The sequence below is a fragment of the Bidens hawaiensis genome, unplaced genomic scaffold (genome assembly GCF_021521415.1).
Source record: "Bidens hawaiensis isolate Kalapana, Puna unplaced genomic scaffold, B.hawaiensis_p1.1 tig00050483_1, whole genome shotgun sequence".
In the NCBI taxonomy this organism is placed as follows: domain Eukaryota; kingdom Viridiplantae; phylum Streptophyta; class Magnoliopsida; order Asterales; family Asteraceae; genus Bidens; species Bidens hawaiensis.
The window spans coordinates 61,753-80,926 of NW_027499030.1; the positions used below are offsets into that span (position 1 = coordinate 61,753).

Consider the following 19,174-nt stretch of genomic DNA (forward strand, 5'->3'; position numbering starts at 1 on the left):
ATGATCAACCACAGGGTCAGGTAACTAAATGGCATATTTATACCATGGATTAATTGGTTTGGAGCTCTTATCATAAACATTTGAGCCATTGTTTTTCTCCCTCCGACATGCGTTGTTATTCATTCTCTTGTTTTATCCGGTTACAGTTGCGCAGAGAAGATTTTGGCTCGGAACAAACCGAAAATTCTAGTCTTATAAATCAGGTATGTATTTCCTTAAAATCAAGATGACTTGCACGACCGTGTCCTTTTTTAAGAGTTTTATTACTCAACGAGTTTTAGGTTATTTATTCATATATAAATCATTTTTGAATAAAATTGTGAATATCTTATTGCTTTTTTTCTCTTATATGTAATGAAAATATAATTTTATGTTTAATATAACAAAATTTATTTTATTACCAATTTATGTGATTATGTTATAATAAAAGTTGTGCTAACATTAATATTTATCTTTTCTGATTATAACACGTCAATTACATTATATGATAGACAAAAAAACAAACATTATTATATCATACAATAAAAAACAACATATATTCAACAACAATAGAAAATTTATGGGGTGTTGCGTTGGTCTCCGGCTTGTGAAGGCTGGGCGTGGCTGGGTGTTTCATTTGGGTTTGCTGTCTATAAAAGTTTACGTTTCAAAAAAACAATAGAAAATGAATATGTGAAATTTCATATTTTGGTATAATGCAGACTGGTGGATCGATGAAAACGATGTCGTACGGAGCATCGGACATAGCTACCGGAGCGGCGAGAGGTGCGATGGGGCTAGCCCAAGGCGCCGCGAACCTAGCCCACGGTGCAGCTTTAGCCGTTAGGAATACATGGGGAACTAACACAGAGAGCCACAATCTTCACACACCCCTTCCCAATGCACAACCACGGAACTCTAGATACTAATGTGTGTTATTGATGGAGAAAGTGAAATTGTTAAATTTATGTAAAATCATTGATTTGAAGTTGTACTTATGAAATCTCATGATTTTTTGTATGTGACCAAATGTATAATATCAGTTGTTTTAAAAGTTTGAGAAATGCATATTATTTTATCAGTTATAAACAAATACAACTATACGCGAAGGCGTCTAGTAAAATAAAATTATAAATCTCACAAACTAACGACATTTTTAACTCCCCGGTATGCCATTAGGCCTCCGATGTCAAAGATATATGAAAGGAAAATGAAGATTCGTATAGAAAAAATTTAGCCATTCTAGAACTAGAATACAAAGATGTCTCTAATACAAGAATTATAGCCTTTTAACAAACTTCTGAATCAGTTAATGCACCCGCATCACAGCCATGCGTTTAAGATCGTTCAAATTAGCTTTTAAAAAAACGTAACATACAGATCAAACATTAAAATTCTGTTGATTTATGTTTTAAAGCATAAGACGCATTCGAAAGTAGACAAGTTGACTGCCTAACCATTGATCAAAAAAGAAATATACATAGGTAATTGGGGTCTGCCATTTACATTCCAATCACAACAACCAGACGAAACACGATTCGGATATCATACAATTCCATATTCCAGAACTTTAATAAACCAAAAGCTGCAACCACATGTTGGATCATGAATAATAACTAAGAACTTTTTCTGCTACGGCTGCTAGAACCAAAAACTGACCTTGAGCTGTTGGACGGACTGTACAAATCCTTAGGACTTCCGCCTCCATGTGAAGAAACATTTCGCGGTGAATTTGAACTTGAGCTTGAATCTACACCTCGTGTGCTTTCTTTTTCCAGAATTTTGGCTTCATTTGCAAGCATACCCAGCTGGTTCACAAATAATATCAAATAATATATTTTCTAGAGAATAATAGGTCAAGTGGTTTGGATTGGGTTGACCCAAAACACAGGATTATATAATTAGGGGTTTAAACAAGCCAGGCTGCTAGTGAGCTACTCGAGATCAGCTTGCTGAAAGCTCAATCCGAGCCGAGCTTGAGCCCAAGCTTGAAGCTGAACTTCACATTTTGAGCTTGTTTAAGAAACGAACCCGAACTTCACATTTTGAGCTCAAGCTGGCTTGCGAGCCTAAACAAGCTTATTTTACATGATTTTTATTTAATATAGTAAATATATATTCTATAATAACAATTATTATGTATAAAATTATGATAAAATTAACTAAATAATATAAATGATGATAATTAAAATATACATCAAAAAATTTATAAATACATATAAATTAATTAATAAACGAGACCAGCTCGAGCTTTAGAAATAGAGCTTGAAACAAGCGAAAATCGTTTAGCTCAAGCTCGGCTCATTGACACCCCTAGTTATAATAGCAAATATACGCATGCACAGTATACTTTCATACCCGGATCTCATTCTCTTTTATACGGTCCTGAAGAGCAGTTATGGCAGGAGTTAAGCTGCAAACCAAAGTTTAATGTAGTGAGCTATGAAGATAAAATAAAACTAATGCTTTATTTCTTAAAGGACAAAAAAAAAGGGTTGTGATTTCTAACCAATATTCCATTAACTTGCAGATAGAAGCTTGATAGGTTGATGTATGATGAATAAAAGAAAGTGGATGCACTTTCCCGTCCCTATATTCAACAGAAATTAGCTTTCATATATTGAAAATGGGTTGAAGTTGGTACCTCTAATTATGACATTAGATGTGATAAAGTATGATAGGTACCTCATATTTTGTAAAACTGCTTGATGGCATGCTGTTTTTTCCTCCTCATACAACACATGTTGCAAATCAGTGAATGAAGTCAGAGGAGATTCAAGATTGAGAAGAGACAAAGTTGGCAAAACATGAAGAGGGACTTCTTTCCTCACGTATTCTGCACCGCTGCCAAATATTTTAAGAAAAATGTATGTTTAAAGCAACAGTATTTTACTGAATTCAATAGTCAAATGCTACATGTGTGATGTGTGTACCTCATTTCCAAATTGGAACGGTGCATGGCTTCTTGCATACTGTCAGACATATCCATGGGATCAATATCAACTATTGAACTTTCTATGGTGGTAGCAGGGTAGTTGGAACCTATTCTTCCACTATAATTGGAATCAGCATTTGCAAAGAAACCCTTTAAGGCAGAAGAAGATTTTCCTCCACTCTGAAAATTTATATATGAATAAAGTTAAATAGAAAACAGAGGACCTATAAGCAGATAAAGTATGTTCTTAGATGGAAGGATTGCACCAGAGAGACTTAAATGGGAAAAAGGATTTGAGCCGACTCTAGAGTGCAGTAGTATGCGATTTTTGTGACACTGCGTGTATTTGGGTGTTAGTTAGATTTGTGTTTTTGTTTGTTGTGCCTTGTTTCTAGGTTTACCATTGATTGTGTGTTGTGTGTTATATCGTCCATTTTCTTATTAGTTTTTGTGTGAGAGCTTTGTGATGTTGTTTGGCTTGAGTGGTTTGTTGTGCATTTTTATCTATGTTCATTGTCCTATCGAGTGATCATTTGCAAACATAGACGATAGGAGTCATGATTATTCCTTGAGATTGTGTCCTACCATCCTAGGTATTATAAACTCGCTTTTTTAAAAAGAGAAAATCGCATTTAATTGCGTTTAACAGTGACAAGCTCTTTCCCGCCCTCCCCAAACTCTATGACACAATCGAAAGAGAATTCAGAGGAGAAGAGTTTCAACAAAATCAAGCGGATCTCGTTTATTCAGTTAATTCGTTATAAGTATGCGCTAACAACCAACCAGCTAACCAATTAGAACTCGATCCTGAACTAACAATTACAAATCAGACACTGTACTATTCTATCTTTCTATTTATTACAAGTTTAGTCCCTGCATTCTCTTAGTTCGTGACACCCTAAAAGAAGCTTTGCTATAAGTGGGACTTTACTGAGTAAAGTTTGTTTATCTAATATTTTTTTAAGTTGAATTGCTTCATGTAATGTAAATATAAAATAATAATTATTTCAGGTATTTTAAATATATTGTGCCCTTTATAAATTTCAATTGTGGGAGGTTTTATCATGCCATAGTTTGAATATCGGCCCATTTCAATTAATATAATTAAATGTATAGAATAAACGTATCTTAATTTTATGGTCCTAACCCTTAAATGGTCAATAACTTGTATTTTAATCTATAAGACTATAACAAAATTTTAGAAAGATACCTTCGAAGCTCCCATAGCAGCTCTTGAATCACCAGTGTCAAGTTCTAGACCTTCTGCCCGTGTTGATCCAGAAATTGTGAGTGAATTGTCTGAGCTTAATGATGATTCTAGATCTATAACTGAATTTTTACTTATAGGAGATGCAGGAACAACTCTTAACATATTACTTTGCTTTCCATCTAGAGACTGAAACGCTGTAACTTGTATTCTTCCAACCTGATATCCTTACAAACATAATCAAATTATCTCTCCTTTATAACCAATAAAACCAATGCACTATTACTGTAAAAGGAATCACATGCAACTCTAAACATGATATGAAATGTCAATGATTTATTATCATCTTAGAGTCGCTAGTGAAAAGATTTTAAGTAAAAAAATAAATTTGAATATAGTTGTAGACTTGTAGTTAAAAATAGAACCTTGTATTGATCTTCATTGAAACATGAAAAAATCAATCCTATAAACCCAGAATCTAGAAGTTGATACATAGCCTGAGTCCGCACATCTGCAAAAACAATTGGCACAACGATGCACATTTATTGAGAGAAAGAAAAAGATATATATATATATAATCCTATATATATATATATTAACATAAGAATATAAACACCAAGAAATGAGATTACAAAAAAGTTAATCGTCATCAAAAGTTCAGCATAGAAACACCATTACTCTATTCAATTTTCTGACTCATAATAAGACTTCAAAGTTTCTCTTATAACTCTTGATTTCAGACTATTTGCAAGATACTGTGACATGACTATGTTTTCTGACTCATAATAAAACTATACACTTTCACTTACCAACATGAGAAGGAAGGACTGTAATATGAGGATGTGAATGATACCAACCAATCACTCTTGTGGTTCTTCCAGTTTCAGCAGTCATTTTGTGCTATGGAGTTAATTAAACAAATACAAGCACTTTGTGAAATAGATTCAAAGAAAATGAAGATTTTTGTTTCAATAACTGTAAGTTTATATAAAAAGGATATCTCAGCCTGAACTGATGCAGCTGTCAACTGCTCAGGGTTTGTCTCAACACGGTCTTTCTGCCTATCGGACCGTGGTTGTGGCAATGCTCCCCAAATTAACGCAGTCACACTCCCGTTCTTTGAATGCTGAAATTGCCATATTTTCATATAAGAAATCAATTACACATTATCCTCTGGTATCAATAAAATCAAGAGCTAGTGGATATAGACATCAAATTATAGATAGAATTTGCAACTTCTTATTTCATCAAGACAGAATTAATGAGCAAAATGTGATGCTAAAGTGCTAAACCAAATAATATAATGTCTAAAGTCAACATAAATCCCTCTAATTGAGAAAGAACCTTGTATTAGTAACAAAACTCAGGTTCTTAATCATACACACGCACACCAGGTTTAACAAAGATAAGAACAATTCCCTAAGACGCGATCATAATCATCTGGCAGATAACTACACAAAAAAACTCAATCAGATGCAATTTCAATCACAAAAGCAATGGCGGTATTTATGAAACAGGCAAAATTGATAGATGAGCTAAAAACCCTAGAAAGTAGAAACAATTCTACATGGCTAAAAACGATAAAGGAGAAGACGCTACTGTGAAGATAAGACCTGAATACCACTTCCATTTACAGATTGATTTTCTGATGAAAGCATATAACGTAAGAAAACAATCAATGCTACAAAAGAAAATAGTATTACCTCTAACACAACAATTCCTCTAACTAAGTGGATTATTAAAAGCAGAATTCATGCTCCTAATCATACACACCTATGCAGTTAACGAAGTAAAAATCGGATATCCGTCAAGGACCGATATTTGAGATATAGGTTATCGCAGTGGGATATTGATAATTTTAATATCATGCAGAATTTATATATATAGGAATTTAACACTCTCCTACCGTTAACAAATTAACCTTCTGCAACTTGCAAAATACTAACAATTGTAGCAAGTAAGAGCTGATTAAGACTTAAAACACTAGCACTGAACACTAGCAATTAACAATTAAGGCTTAAAACAGTAATATAGGTACTAAAATCGAGAAAATCGGTGATATATCGGTTAAACATCGGTCAATATCGCTGATATTATCGGAACCGATATTTTGACCTATATTTCACATGGGGACCGATAACCGATATATCGCCGGTTGAAGGTGACAACAATTCCCTATGGCATGATCATCTTCTAGCAGATAACTACACAATAATCATCAATCAAATGCAATTTCAATCACACGAAGCAATGCAAATGTATAAACAAGCTAAAAACCCTAGAAACAGTTGTAAATAGCTAAACACGGTATAAAGGATAATACGCGAGTGTGAAATTAATTAGGACCTGAATATCACCGAGAAGAAGCCCCATGATTTCTTCAGTTTCGGTAGACAATGCGTGAGTGAGACACGTCAGCCACACATCCTCCGCCATTTTGACACTCGTTAGCGACATTTTAATCACCGGTTCTCTGATAGGAATCCGCCGGTCACCGGTGTGTTCGTCGGACGGTGTGTGTGACGGTGATCGGAAAAGGTTAGGTGCGATCGGAGTGAAGGCGGTTACGGTTTGGAGGCGATGAGTTTAGGTCAATGTTGATAAATGCTTCCCTGGTTAGTATTGGACTATTGGTTATGTTGCTAGAGTTATTGGTTTACTGGTCGGATCGGTTTGAAAAATTATAAGTGATTCGGTGATGTTACGTGTCACGTGTTTACTTAAACGAAGTTGGTGCGGGTTCGAATCTTATTAAATGAGATAAAGTGTGTGTTAATTGTTAAAAAAGTTAAATTGAAAAAGGTTATGATTACTAGAAACGCGTCCAACTTCACCGGTATCTACGGTGCTGCCGATATAGGTGCGATGGTAAGTGTGTTGGTTGTTTTATTGTGGGTTTCTTGTGTCCCACATCGTCGTGGAAACAAAAAAGAAGAATAAAATTAACTATGAAAAAAATACATCACAAGTTTAAGTAATGATTAAAGCTTTTTTAACCTCCCACCGGCCTTCTATGTTTATTTGGCCTTCTTACATGGTAGTGTTTTTAGATAACATTTTTTGTAGCTTTTATCAATGATTTTTGAATTTGCTCGATTATCATGATATAAATGATAAGGTCCATTAACAAGCCTAATAGATTCATTAAAAGCTATGAAGCACCAATGCTCATAATAATTTACATCCCTTAAAAAAATATTTGCACAAAACAAAATGTTCTTATTATATACATGCCTTGTTTTAGTTGGGTTGAGCTCTTTGACATAATATTTGAGTTAATCAATTTCATCACATCACCTAGCTCCTTAGTGAACATGTAATTGTTAATACTTCTAGCCACAATTTTAATTTCAAGCCTAGTTGAGCCAGATCAATATGAAGTTTGAGTCAACCTCAAGGCTCAAGCTAGCCTTGTCTAGGCTCAGTTCGACTCATTAACATCATTTAAGTGTTGTTTCCCATCGCTAGTTATTACTGTATAACAAAAAAGAAAGCCCCCCCACCCCCATTAGATATTGACTTGGTAATTAATTTTCTATAACGCTGCATTCTCGGGTTTAAAATATAAGGAAAAGAAATGATAAGATTGGATAGGGGAAGAAAGGAAAAGAAATTATATATTTAAAATACATTCTCGAATTAAAATAAAAGAATAGAAAAGAAATTGTTAATTATATTTTTGAGTTAGATAGGAAAGAAAATATAGGAAAAAAATTGTAACTTCACAATCATGTCCTCATTATTGAGTTAAATAGCAAGAAAAAGACAGGGTAAATTAGTAATATTGTACATAACTATAAACTTTCATTCAGAATCAGACCATATTTGGCTGGAAAGTTTTGGAGGAAAAAAACACTAATTTTTCTTTTCTTTTAATGAAAAAATTCAAGAATGAAAAAAAAATTTTTTTTTATCTTTTCTTTTTCAAACCCTTAAATAAAAACCTAAAGAACGCAGTGTAAACGATAAGTAATGCTATCTCAAGCAATTACATAAATGAGTAAAACGAGTCTTGGTATATACAATTGTAGGCGGTTTCTATGAATAAAAAGAAAGTGTGATTTACGTGGACCAAAATTAGTGGGCCAAAGCCAGCTAGTTGGGCCTCGAACATAACGGAAGTAAAACACACACCACTTCCATTTCCATTTCCATTTCCATTTCCAGAAGCTTTCACCGGTTTCCATGGCTGCCTGTAAGTACCACTTTTAGGGTTACTTGATCATAATTACGATTGATTCGAAGCTGATAACGTGCATTTGGTTGTATGCTACCAGGTAGCTTTGGAGCTTCCGGTTTGAAACTGTATAGTTTTAGATTAGGTCCTGGTAGAGTCGAATTATCGAATTTACAACGGAATTGTTATGGATTAGGGTTTAGAAAGTCTCTAGGGTTTGACGGTTTGGTGATATCGAAACGGTTGGGGAAAACATACAATCCGTGCCTCTGTGTGTCTGCCAAAAATGCTCAGTGTAAGAAATTTGGCATGTGATTTGAATTATGTGATTATTTGGTGTTTATTGGTTTCTAGGGTTTAGGGTTTATTTGATTCAATTATGCAAAACTTGATCTTTGCGAAAAAAGGAAGAAAGAAATCCATTGGGTGACATTTAGGGCTGTTCACGAGCCGAGCTGAATCGAGTGTGGGTTTGCTCGTGCTTGGCTTGTTTACAAACCGAATGAAGCTGGTTGGCTCGTTTACGAACGAGCCAAAGTCGAACGTGCATTTATCGACCGAGCATTGTTCGAGTTTCTGAGCGTTGCTTCTCTCGTTTTTTACATTAAAAATTTCTATAAGAAAGAAGTTTGGAGTTGGATACGATGCACGTGAAACGGTTTAAAAATTATGCGTGTGTGTGTGTGTGTAAACAAATTTAAAAAATAATTCGTACCTTTGCTCGTGCTTGGCTCGTTAACAAATAGAACGAGCATTTTTCGAGTATGCGTCAAGCAGTTTAAGCAGCCCTAATGACATTCATGATTTAGATGGTTTAATTGATTAAAGTCTTACAAAATCATGTTTCTTAAACTATAAAATGTAACAGCTAGTACAGATTTACAAGATCCTTCTGAGGTGGGGATATCAGCTGAATCAACAGGTCATTTCTCTCCAAATGCTTCAGAGGTAAATTATAACATGCAATGTATTCGATCATGCATCATTTTTTTATATTTAGCATCTAAATGATTTGTGATACAACCTCAATTGCAGGTGGAGTCTCTTTTAACTGAAATTTGTGATACAACCTCAATTGCAGAGTTTGAATTGAAAGTGAGTACATGTAATCTATTGTAATGGCTATAGTGTCCCTGTATATCTTTATCCATTTTGTAGTTATATATATTTTCTATTGTTTGTTTTTATTAGCTTGGTGGATTTCGGTTACATGTACTGAGAAACTTAGCAACAGAAGAAAATACAAATTCTCCACCACCCGTTTCCGCTCCAATAATCAGTGAAAACGTAGTTCCAGCTGAACAAAATGGGTCAGCATCATCAGCGTCTTTAGCCATCATCAAAGCTGAACCTACTTTTGGTGGAATTCAGAAGTTTCTCGATACAGCTGCAGATGAAGGGTTTACTATAATTCAGTCTCCTAGGGTGAGAAACAGTATATTTAATATTTTCCTTATTTATTTTTAGATTTTCATATAAAAGTAGTTTTATTTTTTTAATTATGCGACTTAAATTCCTATGTGCAATGCAGGTGGGGTACTTTCGAAGATCACGAACCATTAAGGGGAAACAAGCACCTCCATCTTGCAAAGAGGTAACCATCAGAAATGCTTCTAAGCATCATTATGAATCTTAAGAAGGTAGTAATTAAAACTTTTATTAGGAATTATATTATTTTTGTATGATTGTTTCAATACTTACAGGTAGAATTGTTTATAAACTCATGATATATTTAAGTGTGCATGGGCTGGTTTTTTCGGTTATCACAATAGGTTCGGTTTTTTGGTTTTTTCCATTCGGTCTTGAAATTTTTGAGCTGAAAAAATTGCCCAAAAATAATGAATTTGGGACCAAAACTTGGCCTATAATTTTTTCTCGTTCAATGATTAATTGATTATAAGTTATAAAACAATTGATTGTAAGTTATTTATGTGCGGTTCAGTTTTTTCGGTACATGCAAAACCACAACCGACCTGGAAACTCGGTTTTTGAAAGAACATAAAGCCAAACCGTCTGTTTTGAGTTAGGTTCGTTTGTTGGTTATTTTGGTTTCATGCACACCGCTATGCTTATATTCTACCTATACTTATAGTTGTAGCTTGAATTGTTCTAACAGAAGCAAGTAGTAAAGGAAGGGCAAGTTATTTGTTACATTGAGCAGCTTGGTGGTGAGCTTCCCATTGAGGTATTTTTTACTTTCTTTTTTCCTTTAATCTGTTTCAATTTATTGATTATATCTCTGTATAAATCTCATCTAAAACCGAATTAAAGTAAAATTCCAACTGCTAATCGATTAATTCATGTTTTTTTTTTCTGTTTTTCAGTCTGATGTAGCAGGAGAGGTTATTAAGATACTTCGCCAAGATGGCGGTATGCACATTTTATTCTTTATCAACAGTGTGTAATTTTATATCTTACATGTTTGTTTGTTGTGAACAGATCCAGTGGGATATGGTGATGCTCTAATTGCAGTTCTTCCTTCTTTTCCTGGGATCAAGAAGCTACAGTAAGTTGGCCCAGTCCATCAGTGTGATATCCGGCTGCAACCTGTTGGCAGATGGCTTAGTATTTATGGAAATTGTTTGGTATACGTGCATATTAGAAAATCCATTTACAGCAAAAAGATCTTTGTACTAGCTTTTCTCCGCAACATTTCTTTTGTATCTATTGGCTGTTTGACTGAGTTCTCATCTAATAAAGACGTAAATTGAGACTTGTTCTTGTCATCATTTCGAGATGTGGTTGATTTGTTTAGCTTGACTCAAAATGGTGTCAGTGGTTTTGGCCCAAGCCTCTGTTGATCACTTGGTTGAAACAGGATTCTAGATCATATTTTCTATTTTAGAACATCCAAAGAACTAGTGAAAAAATTTGAAAAGCGTTCTTTGTTCGAACTGATGCAAGGATCTAGATAAGACTACCTTAACAGAGATTACTTGCCACCATGGGAACATCGGATCTCTATCTACTTGGCGTCCAAATTAGGTCAGATAGCAAAATAAAATGCGAATAAAAAATACATTGCCATTGTAAAATAAAGAAAAATTCATTGCCGTTAAACGTTAAGGATATATGACAAATTCTATAGGTTTTCTCTGTAAGTTTCATCTTATAATAAACATATCATTACATTTTTTGTTGAAACATTTTTAAAGAACTTTTCCCAATGTAGCAAATGCGAATACCGTTCATATATTCATCAGTCAGCCGATTATGCAATTTCATCTTGAAAAACTACCACCCAACAGTTGTAGCTAAAACAATTAAAACTGATGATAACTTCGATAAGCGTTAAACCAATGGATATGGAGTATGTTTTCATGTTTACATCTACATTTTCAATGCATTCAATAATTTGGTCTTCAGTTCTAGTGGTTTCATAACAAAACTGGTTCTGGGTTTATGTTATTCTAGAATCTACTAAACTGCGGGTCGAAAGAGAAACGAGACATCTAAGAAACACAATCTTTCATGAACACCAAACAACGTGAAATTAGAATATCTAGTTCATGAAACAACACTTGCAATGCTGTTAACTTGTTAAGCTACAGAAAACGTTTCACGAACCCCACCTACACTCTGTTATGCTTCTTCCTTTCTGACCTGTCATGTTTTGTCTGTCTTCAAAGAGGTTCATTTGTATTTGGACTTCAAAAAGGTCCACTTGAAACAAGAAACAATCTTTTTAACATCATCTTTTATAGAAAGGAAGGCAGAAAAGACTGCGATTGACATTGTCGGGTAGCAGATGAAGATGGCATCTTTGTAGTATTTAAATGATGGATGTCCTTTTGATGACCGTGGGTCCTTATGAAGTCCCCAAATTAACAAAAGCATACCAAAAAACCCCAACCTCCTTGATTTAACCAGACCTATTATCGCCCCCGCCACAGCCAAATAACTTCCTGCTAGAACCTGATGCAAACACAACTTTTATATGAGTTTCATATTTGTTTTTAATCGGGCTTTTAACGATCAATAAATGTTTTGGCTTATGGTTTAAGAATTTGAAGAAGCAAAAAGAAAAATAATAAAAGGACGGATTAAAAACGCACCTCGATATGCTGTAAATCAGTTGTTATAGGGTATCGTTTGAGATCTTTCATATTGTATGTCTCAAGTAGTTTATTGTACTTTGGAATGGGCTTCCTGTTAATAATGGCTTTCCCAACAGCACCTGGATATAAGAGAGCCTTAACTACACCCGACGGAATCGCTTCACTTGCAATCAATTGCGAAGATGTTAGTTCCATTGGTGTCGTGCATTTACCGATTCTACATGGGAATCTGCATAGAGATTACAATAAAAACACATTAACAACATTTATTTCATATTTCATGTTTGAACATCATTTAAAGATTCAAGGAAAACTCTAAAACTTATAGTAACAACTAATGTTCAGTTATGGTAGTTGAACACAGAAACGATTCAAACTATACAAGTTTCATATAATCATCCAAACTTAAGTGCGTATATAAAGTTTTCTGATGTAGATTTTGCTGCACGAAAGCAGTCCAAACACACTCGAAGTTGTGTAAAATACAAATGAAAGTATAAATTAGTTCATTATAAATAAAAAAATATTCCTGGAACTCGATGTTTGCATACACTTGAAGCATCATGTGACACTAATACACTTGTTAAATTGATTGTGTAAAAAAATATTCCTGGAACTCGAAGTTGTGTTACACAATCAAGCATCATGTGACACTAATACACTTGTTAGCTTATTTAAAAATACTCCTGGATATTTCAACAAAACCAGCCCTAAATTAGTTCATTATAGATAAAAAAATATATAAAACAGTAAATCTAATTTAATTTTTAAACAGCAAATTCCAGACTCATTAGCAGCATTAAGACACGAATTTAAACAGGTCTTAACCGCGTAGACACGAAACCTGTTAAGCCCAAACCCAAACTTGCTTGACTTTGTGTCGTTTCGTGTCTGCGGTAACAGTTCCACGTCATAAATTGACAGCCCTAGGCCCCTATCTATTCCTATACGGCCATAAAGGAACAAGTAATCTAAACACACACACAGTAATGCAGTATGTACATGTATACGTCATTATTATGCACCTTCTCTTGCCACATTGCCTTTGAATCAATTCATCGTTAAAAAACCTAATTCCGGACACAATATCAGATTATCAATAATAAGTAACCGTTTTTTTTTCCACGGAAACTGTTCAAACCGCTTAATAAACGAACCGCTTCGTTTCATACATTGATTTACGATCAAATCGATGATAAATTAGGTCAAATGTAATCCTTCCATTGACGGTTTTCAATCAACAAACTGCAAATGTAACTGTCAAGGCGTAAATGAATAAGAAAGTGCAACAGAATGATACCTGAAAAGTGGAATCTGGAAGAAAATGAAGAAAAAGAAGATTCTAGAAGCAGTGAAAGAGATGATTGTTGCCCACACCTTCACTTTTGATGCCATGCCGGATTACGATTACGATTCTTTTCTTTTTGCTTTATTGTTATTTATATATTATTATTAATATTAATAATTATATTCTTTATACACGCGCTTTTCTTGTTCCAAATGGCCCACGATTACATCGTGGACCCTAACTGTTTTTCTCTATAACCGTTTCCTCATTGTTTATACATGCTTTTTTTATTTACTTTTTCTTTTAAATAACAATTTTCTAGTGTCTTATTTATTATTTTTATTTTGGAAACTGAACTTCAATTAACCATAAGCGAAAACCACCTCATCTTTCTCTAAGACAGAGAGAAGGCCCGCCTACGACATTACATCAAATACAAATTATACAACGACTTTCAATCCTTATTGTTACTATTGTACTTATTATTAAACCATAAGAAAGTAAGCATTTGTACATCCGCTACAATCTCTACCACTTTGCCTCGTTTTTTCTCAAATTTTTACTCGTTTCTAGCTTTCCAAATCCTCCAACAACACGCAATGACCACCCCTCTCACAATCTCCTTCCGAAAAGTAGACAAGCCATCCATATTATGAATCTCCATCACATCTTTTAAGCTAAAAGCAAAAAAAATTGGGTAGACCACACCGTCTTAATATACCTTCTCACACCCCATAGAGATCCACACCTAGTAAACACATGGTCCACCGATTCCTCATCATCTTCACAGTTCACACAGAACACATAATGCATTATCCGAGTGAATATTCCTTCTTCTTAGCGCCAAGTTTGTAGGAAGGCGATCCAACAAAACTCTCCACGTAAATATATTGCATTTATCCGGTAACCACTTACACCACTCAAACACTACATAAATTTTCTAGTGTCTTATGCATTCATAGTTATGCCACGACAAATTCACACATATAGCTATGATATGCGCGAATAAATTATTATGTGTATACTTTGGTATCTGATACACGAAAACCGAGCGTAATAAATGTCACGTGAATCATGTTATAGTATCCACGTTAATGTTTTATTTAAATTAGGTCATAAGCTCAATGGTTAATGTCATTCGAGATGTTATATTTATGATGAAACTTGCTCTAAGATTTTAGGCCCAAGCTCGATGTTTTATTCTAGTCAGGAGGTTAAGGCGCAATGCTCACTGCACAACAACTAATGTTGGGATCTCATACCCTATACTTAAGATGCAAATCATATTTTTCATTAGCCTAAGTTATAGTAATACACGAGTAAAAGCAGACACATCTCGTGTATTTCATGACGGTAGGGTTATACACTATGCTCTCATACTTATACATTTCAGGCACGGTTTTCAATACTCTCTTATAAATATGTATTATAATATAAAATACTTTATATATCATGTAGCATGTTAAACAAGTTAACATGTGGTCTAGTGATAGGAGGCTTGGGTTCTCTAGTGGAGACTCAAGTTCGAATCCCACTTGTGTCACATACTTGGGTTTTTGTCCCACCATGTGTTACGACAGAGAGTTCTGCTATTGTGGTGACACAACGATTGTCAAGTGGCAGTCGGCGATATGGTTTTCCGGGGTAACGTCCAAGCCAAACTCTGAAAGCCTGCGTGGGCACGATTAAGATAACATATTTTGGATAGAATGGGGCAACGGGGCTCTCCAAATTTAAGAGTGCAATAGCTTAAATACAGAAAAGTTGTCTTTATAAAAAAAATAAAAATAAATTCACATGTGACCTTACAGAGTGTATTTTATTGGAATTTTTGTCACAGATTAATAATAACCCATTAAAGAGTTGTTTCATGCATTTAATATTAACATTAAAGAATATAACTATAAAATAAACAAAAACTTTTCAAAATAATACCGTTAAAGTTACATTTATTTAATGATGAAAGATATCTTACTATTTTATTGTACAAATAAAAGAAATGTTGATGTTTATGTGTTAAGCTTTTCTTTTAATTTCTAATCTCTTATCTCATTCATTTTAATTATTTATGGGTTATGAGTCAAAATTATTTTATCAATTGGGTTATAATATAGTCTGTATTTTATTCATTATTGGTTAAGTGTCGTTTTGATGTCTGAGATTTGACCAACTACGCAAATTTAGTACCCTAATTCATAAGTATTTTGAGAATCACATTAATTGAAATAACAAACCTTATTTATTTTTATCATTTGACAAATCCCATATAATACACGGATTCAAAAGCCAGTATACATATAAATTAAAAGAGGCTAAGACGAACTAGCAAGGCACAAATTTAAATGAAGAAATAAACAACTCAAAATTGTATCAATTTCTCCAAGCTATATATCTTATCTTTCATTGGTGTATAATTATACTATATACTAGGATAATAGCATGTGTTACACACGGGTGGAAAGCATTTCAACAAACAATATAAAATATAAACTACGCATTCAGTCAACACGAATATTTGACATAAGTTTTTTACCCTCAGATGTTACAAAAGATGTTAAACTATATCTATAACATAAAAAGAAAATACTTTATAAATAAACAATGCAATGAATAAGAAATAATATAGCATAAATGAACCATTAGACCTAAAAAAAAATAAAAGACACATATTAGTAAAAGATTTTGTAATATTAATTGAAAACTAAATTTACAAATACATGCTAGCTTTAAACTGTATCACATTAAGTTTCCGAAAATCTATTTGTAAACAGCTTTATTTATTTATTTATTTTTTAAATGTTCCTAATTGTTCTAAAGAACGTTTTTTCCTTTTTTCTTTTAGAATGTTTTTTATAAATAATTTTCGGAGATATATATATTTTTATAGCATTTTTCATGTCATTTCTTAATAAATAAATAAATAAATAAAACTTAAAGAACATTCTGTTTGATCACAATTCACCGGCTCTTCTTCTTTCCTCAAGAGTAAATTAAATTATTGACAAGGTGGTTATTAATTGGAATAAATAGACTTAATTATAGAGTTAATTGCATTAATTTGAATAAATAGATTTAATTGTATAATTAATTGAATTAAATTGGAATGCTTATTTTAATTTAGTGGATTAAAAATAATTATGAATATGTGGAAATTATTGATATGAAAATATGATTACATGGAATTCTATGTGGATACTGGATAGGCTAGAATAAGGACATGTGGAAGTTAACTGTGAGCTTGGTCAATTATCTCATAGCATTTATTATTTTGGGAAGTTAACTGTGAGCTTGGTCAATTATCAAGTCTCGAACCGACAAACCCGAACACTCGTTTAAACCTCGTTTTGGGTATTCTTATAACCAAGGGTTTTGCAATATCGCATTTTAACCCACATTATTACTTAACATAGGTTGAGTAAAAAAAGAAAAAAACTAATGAATAGAATACCGAGACCCGGTTTCGAGTAAACTTATTTTACAAAACTCGTTTCTTTAATTTCTCAAATATTTACATTTTAAATCCTAAACTTAATTTATTTACTTTATTTGTCATGTATTTTATTTTAAACCCTTCCAAGACTACCTACTAACACAAGACCCGTTTAATATAGGTCTTGCTCGTTAAACCAATCTCTCCGATTATTCACGACACATCTTTCAAGTTACTTGTTAATGTGAGTACTTTTTCATCCCCCGTTTTCCATCTTTCATTTTGGGGGTGGCATTGCATACTTATTCAAATTCAATTGATTTATACTTGAGTCTTAAACCACAACACGTATTGTATATGTTTACTTAAATAAATGCTCGATTTGGTGTTATATGTTTTACATGATTATGTGCAAATTCTTGAATGCTAAGGCGGGTAGCCTCTTGAATGCTAAGACGGGTAGCCTCATCAAAGTATGATCATACGTTAATTCCGAGTATATATGGTATCCCCATATAGAAAGGTGTCGTCAATGTATTCTTATTGACGATTTCATTATTGTTGTCAATGTATTCTTATTGACGGTTTTATTATCTAAATTGTTGCTATTATTTATTGTTTTCATATACTAGTTGTGGATTTCATACTATATACTTATTGTCCAAAACTATGAAAATTGCTCACCAATCTTCGTGTTGACAAACTCTAATTTATGCAATGTTACAGGTTTGATGTTAGCTTGATTGGATTACTTGAAGAAACTTATTATCTTGGCTTTAGGATATTAGAAAATAAAAGAACAAGTTATTTGTTTATCTATCTATTTGGCATTTTGTATGAACAATTGTTATGTTATTTATGATGATATGGTTAAATGAGTTGTTTAAATATTGTAACTTTATAGTGTCATTGTGCAATGAGCAATCATGTCGCACCTCGACGTTTCCGCCTTCATTGGTCGGGGTGTGACATTTAACATTTCCAACGTATACGTGTAGACAAGTCCGATCTTCAAGCCTATAATCAACAAGGCTTCCGCTTCAACATCATCACTAATTTCTAGGCAAAAAAAATTAACAGACCACAAAGACACAAAAAAAATGGCAGGCCTACAGAGATCATCAGTATCATTCAGAAGACAAGGATCATCAGGTTTAATATGGGACGACAAGTTCTTATCCACCGAATGCACACCGCGCTCATCCAACGTTGATCAGGTTCAAACCGCCTCTTCAAACACGACGTTGAGATCCATCAACACCGTTAGACGAAATCCGTCTAGACACGGTGGAGAAGTTAACGGGAAAGAGCCGTCGTCACCTAGGGTTCCGGTTTGTGGACTTTGTCAAGTTTTTGGTAAGGCTAATAATAATAAAATTCGTGCACGAAAAGATTTACGTAAACGTAGCATTGCTTGATCGATTGATTTGAGAACATTGGATATTGCTTCGATCCTTGTGTTTTGTTAAGATAATAAATAATGAAGTGTAAGATTTTGTTTATTTATTTATTTTATTTTTTATGCGACGCGATGTGCAATAGTTAGACAGACGTGCCTCAGCTGGAAGGCTTTGCATACTTTATGGTTATTAGATCTTTTTTAGATATTTGATGGACATAACATTACTAAAGTTTCACGTTGAGGTGATCGGAAACATATTACATCTTGCTAATTGGAGAACATATGACTTTACTCGGAGAAAATGATGTGGATATCCACGGTTTGGAAATTTAAAAACCGCATATTACAGGCATTTGGATCAGTTTTGAGCTTAAACCGAACTAAAACAAAAATTTTAGCTTTTAAATTTTTAGTATCTAAGTTTTAGTATTTTGGTTTACGGCGCAATCTTTGTATTTGTTTTGCTAAGTTGTAGTCATGTTTTGATTTTACATTTAAGAGTTTGAAAAAATTTTAGCCAAAAATGATATTTACTAAGCTAAAATTTTTAGGCTATTTTCTATGTTAACCAATAACCACCGTTTAACGAATTTTTTTACATAAAAGTTCGGATAAAAATCCCAATAAAAAGGATTCAAACAAGTTAAGCGCATTGCAGTTTGGTTGTTTTTTTTAAGCGAATTAACAACCGAAATTAA

General features: G+C 33.5%; 4 protein-coding genes across 4 annotated transcripts; 2 read left to right on the top strand and 2 right to left on the bottom strand.

Annotated features, from left to right (window-relative positions):
• Positions 1–1,556: 1,556 nt before the first annotated feature.
• Positions 1,557–6,722, bottom strand: LOC143598535 (uncharacterized). Its single transcript, XM_077076730.1, has 10 exons — positions 6,468–6,722; positions 5,121–5,247; positions 4,931–5,017; positions 4,547–4,632; positions 4,125–4,340; positions 2,913–3,094; positions 2,665–2,823; positions 2,489–2,569; positions 2,338–2,392; positions 1,557–1,787 (listed from the first exon to the last, which is right to left on the bottom strand). Exons 1-10 carry the CDS (start codon positions 6,576–6,578, stop codon positions 1,596–1,598), a joined length of 1,296 nt encoding a protein of 431 aa, XP_076932845.1. The 5' UTR covers positions 6,579–6,722; the 3' UTR covers positions 1,557–1,595.
• Positions 6,723–8,285: 1,563 nt separating this feature from the next.
• Positions 8,286–10,817, top strand: LOC143598536 (uncharacterized). The gene is made up of 9 exons (XM_077076731.1): positions 8,286–8,316; positions 8,399–8,593; positions 9,167–9,246; positions 9,334–9,393; positions 9,490–9,723; positions 9,830–9,892; positions 10,415–10,483; positions 10,623–10,668; positions 10,738–10,817. Exons 1-9 carry the CDS (start codon positions 8,307–8,309, stop codon positions 10,806–10,808), a joined length of 828 nt encoding a protein of 275 aa, XP_076932846.1. The 5' UTR covers positions 8,286–8,306; the 3' UTR covers positions 10,809–10,817.
• Positions 10,818–11,870: 1,053 nt separating this feature from the next.
• Positions 11,871–13,753, bottom strand: LOC143598537 (uncharacterized). Its single transcript, XM_077076732.1, has 3 exons — positions 13,657–13,753; positions 12,354–12,585; positions 11,871–12,213 (listed from the first exon to the last, which is right to left on the bottom strand). Exons 1-3 carry the CDS (start codon positions 13,749–13,751, stop codon positions 11,932–11,934), a joined length of 609 nt encoding a protein of 202 aa, XP_076932847.1. The 5' UTR covers positions 13,752–13,753; the 3' UTR covers positions 11,871–11,931.
• A 4,421-nt stretch (positions 13,754–18,174) lies between these two features.
• Positions 18,175–18,492, top strand: LOC143598539 (uncharacterized protein At1g15400-like). The gene has a single exon (XM_077076736.1). It carries the CDS (start codon positions 18,175–18,177, stop codon positions 18,490–18,492), a length of 318 nt encoding a protein of 105 aa, XP_076932851.1.
• The last annotated feature ends 682 nt before the right edge of the window (positions 18,493–19,174 follow it).

Excerpts from the sequence above, each read along its gene's own strand:
- LOC143598537 (XM_077076732.1), bottom strand. The coding sequence starts at position 13,751 with ATGGCATCAAAAGTGAAGGTGTGGGCAACAATCATCTCTTTCACTGCT. Across the intron at positions 12,586-13,656 it reads TTCCAGATTCCACTTTTCAG|ATTCCCATGTAGAATCGGTA; the intron begins GTATCATTCTGT and ends ATCTCTATGCAG. Across the intron at positions 12,214-12,353 it reads CTGATTTACAGCATATCGAG|GTTCTAGCAGGAAGTTATTT; the intron begins GTGCGTTTTTAA and ends TGTTTGCATCAG.
- LOC143598536 (XM_077076731.1), top strand. Across the intron at positions 9,394-9,489 it reads TTGCAGAGTTTGAATTGAAA|CTTGGTGGATTTCGGTTACA; the intron begins GTGAGTACATGT and ends TGTTTTTATTAG. Across the intron at positions 9,893-10,414 it reads CACCTCCATCTTGCAAAGAG|AAGCAAGTAGTAAAGGAAGG; the intron begins GTAACCATCAGA and ends TTGTTCTAACAG.
- LOC143598535 (XM_077076730.1), bottom strand. The coding sequence starts at position 6,578 with ATGTCGCTAACGAGTGTCAAAATGGCGGAGGATGTGTGGCTGACGTGT. Across the intron at positions 5,018-5,120 it reads TGCATCAGTTCAGGCTGAGA|AAATGACTGCTGAAACTGGA; the intron begins TATCCTTTTTAT and ends CTCCATAGCACA. Across the intron at positions 2,570-2,664 it reads GCAGTTTTACAAAATATGAG|GGACGGGAAAGTGCATCCAC; the intron begins GTACCTATCATA and ends TGTTGAATATAG.
- LOC143598539 (XM_077076736.1), top strand. The coding sequence starts at position 18,175 with ATGGCAGGCCTACAGAGATCATCAGTATCATTCAGAAGACAAGGATCA.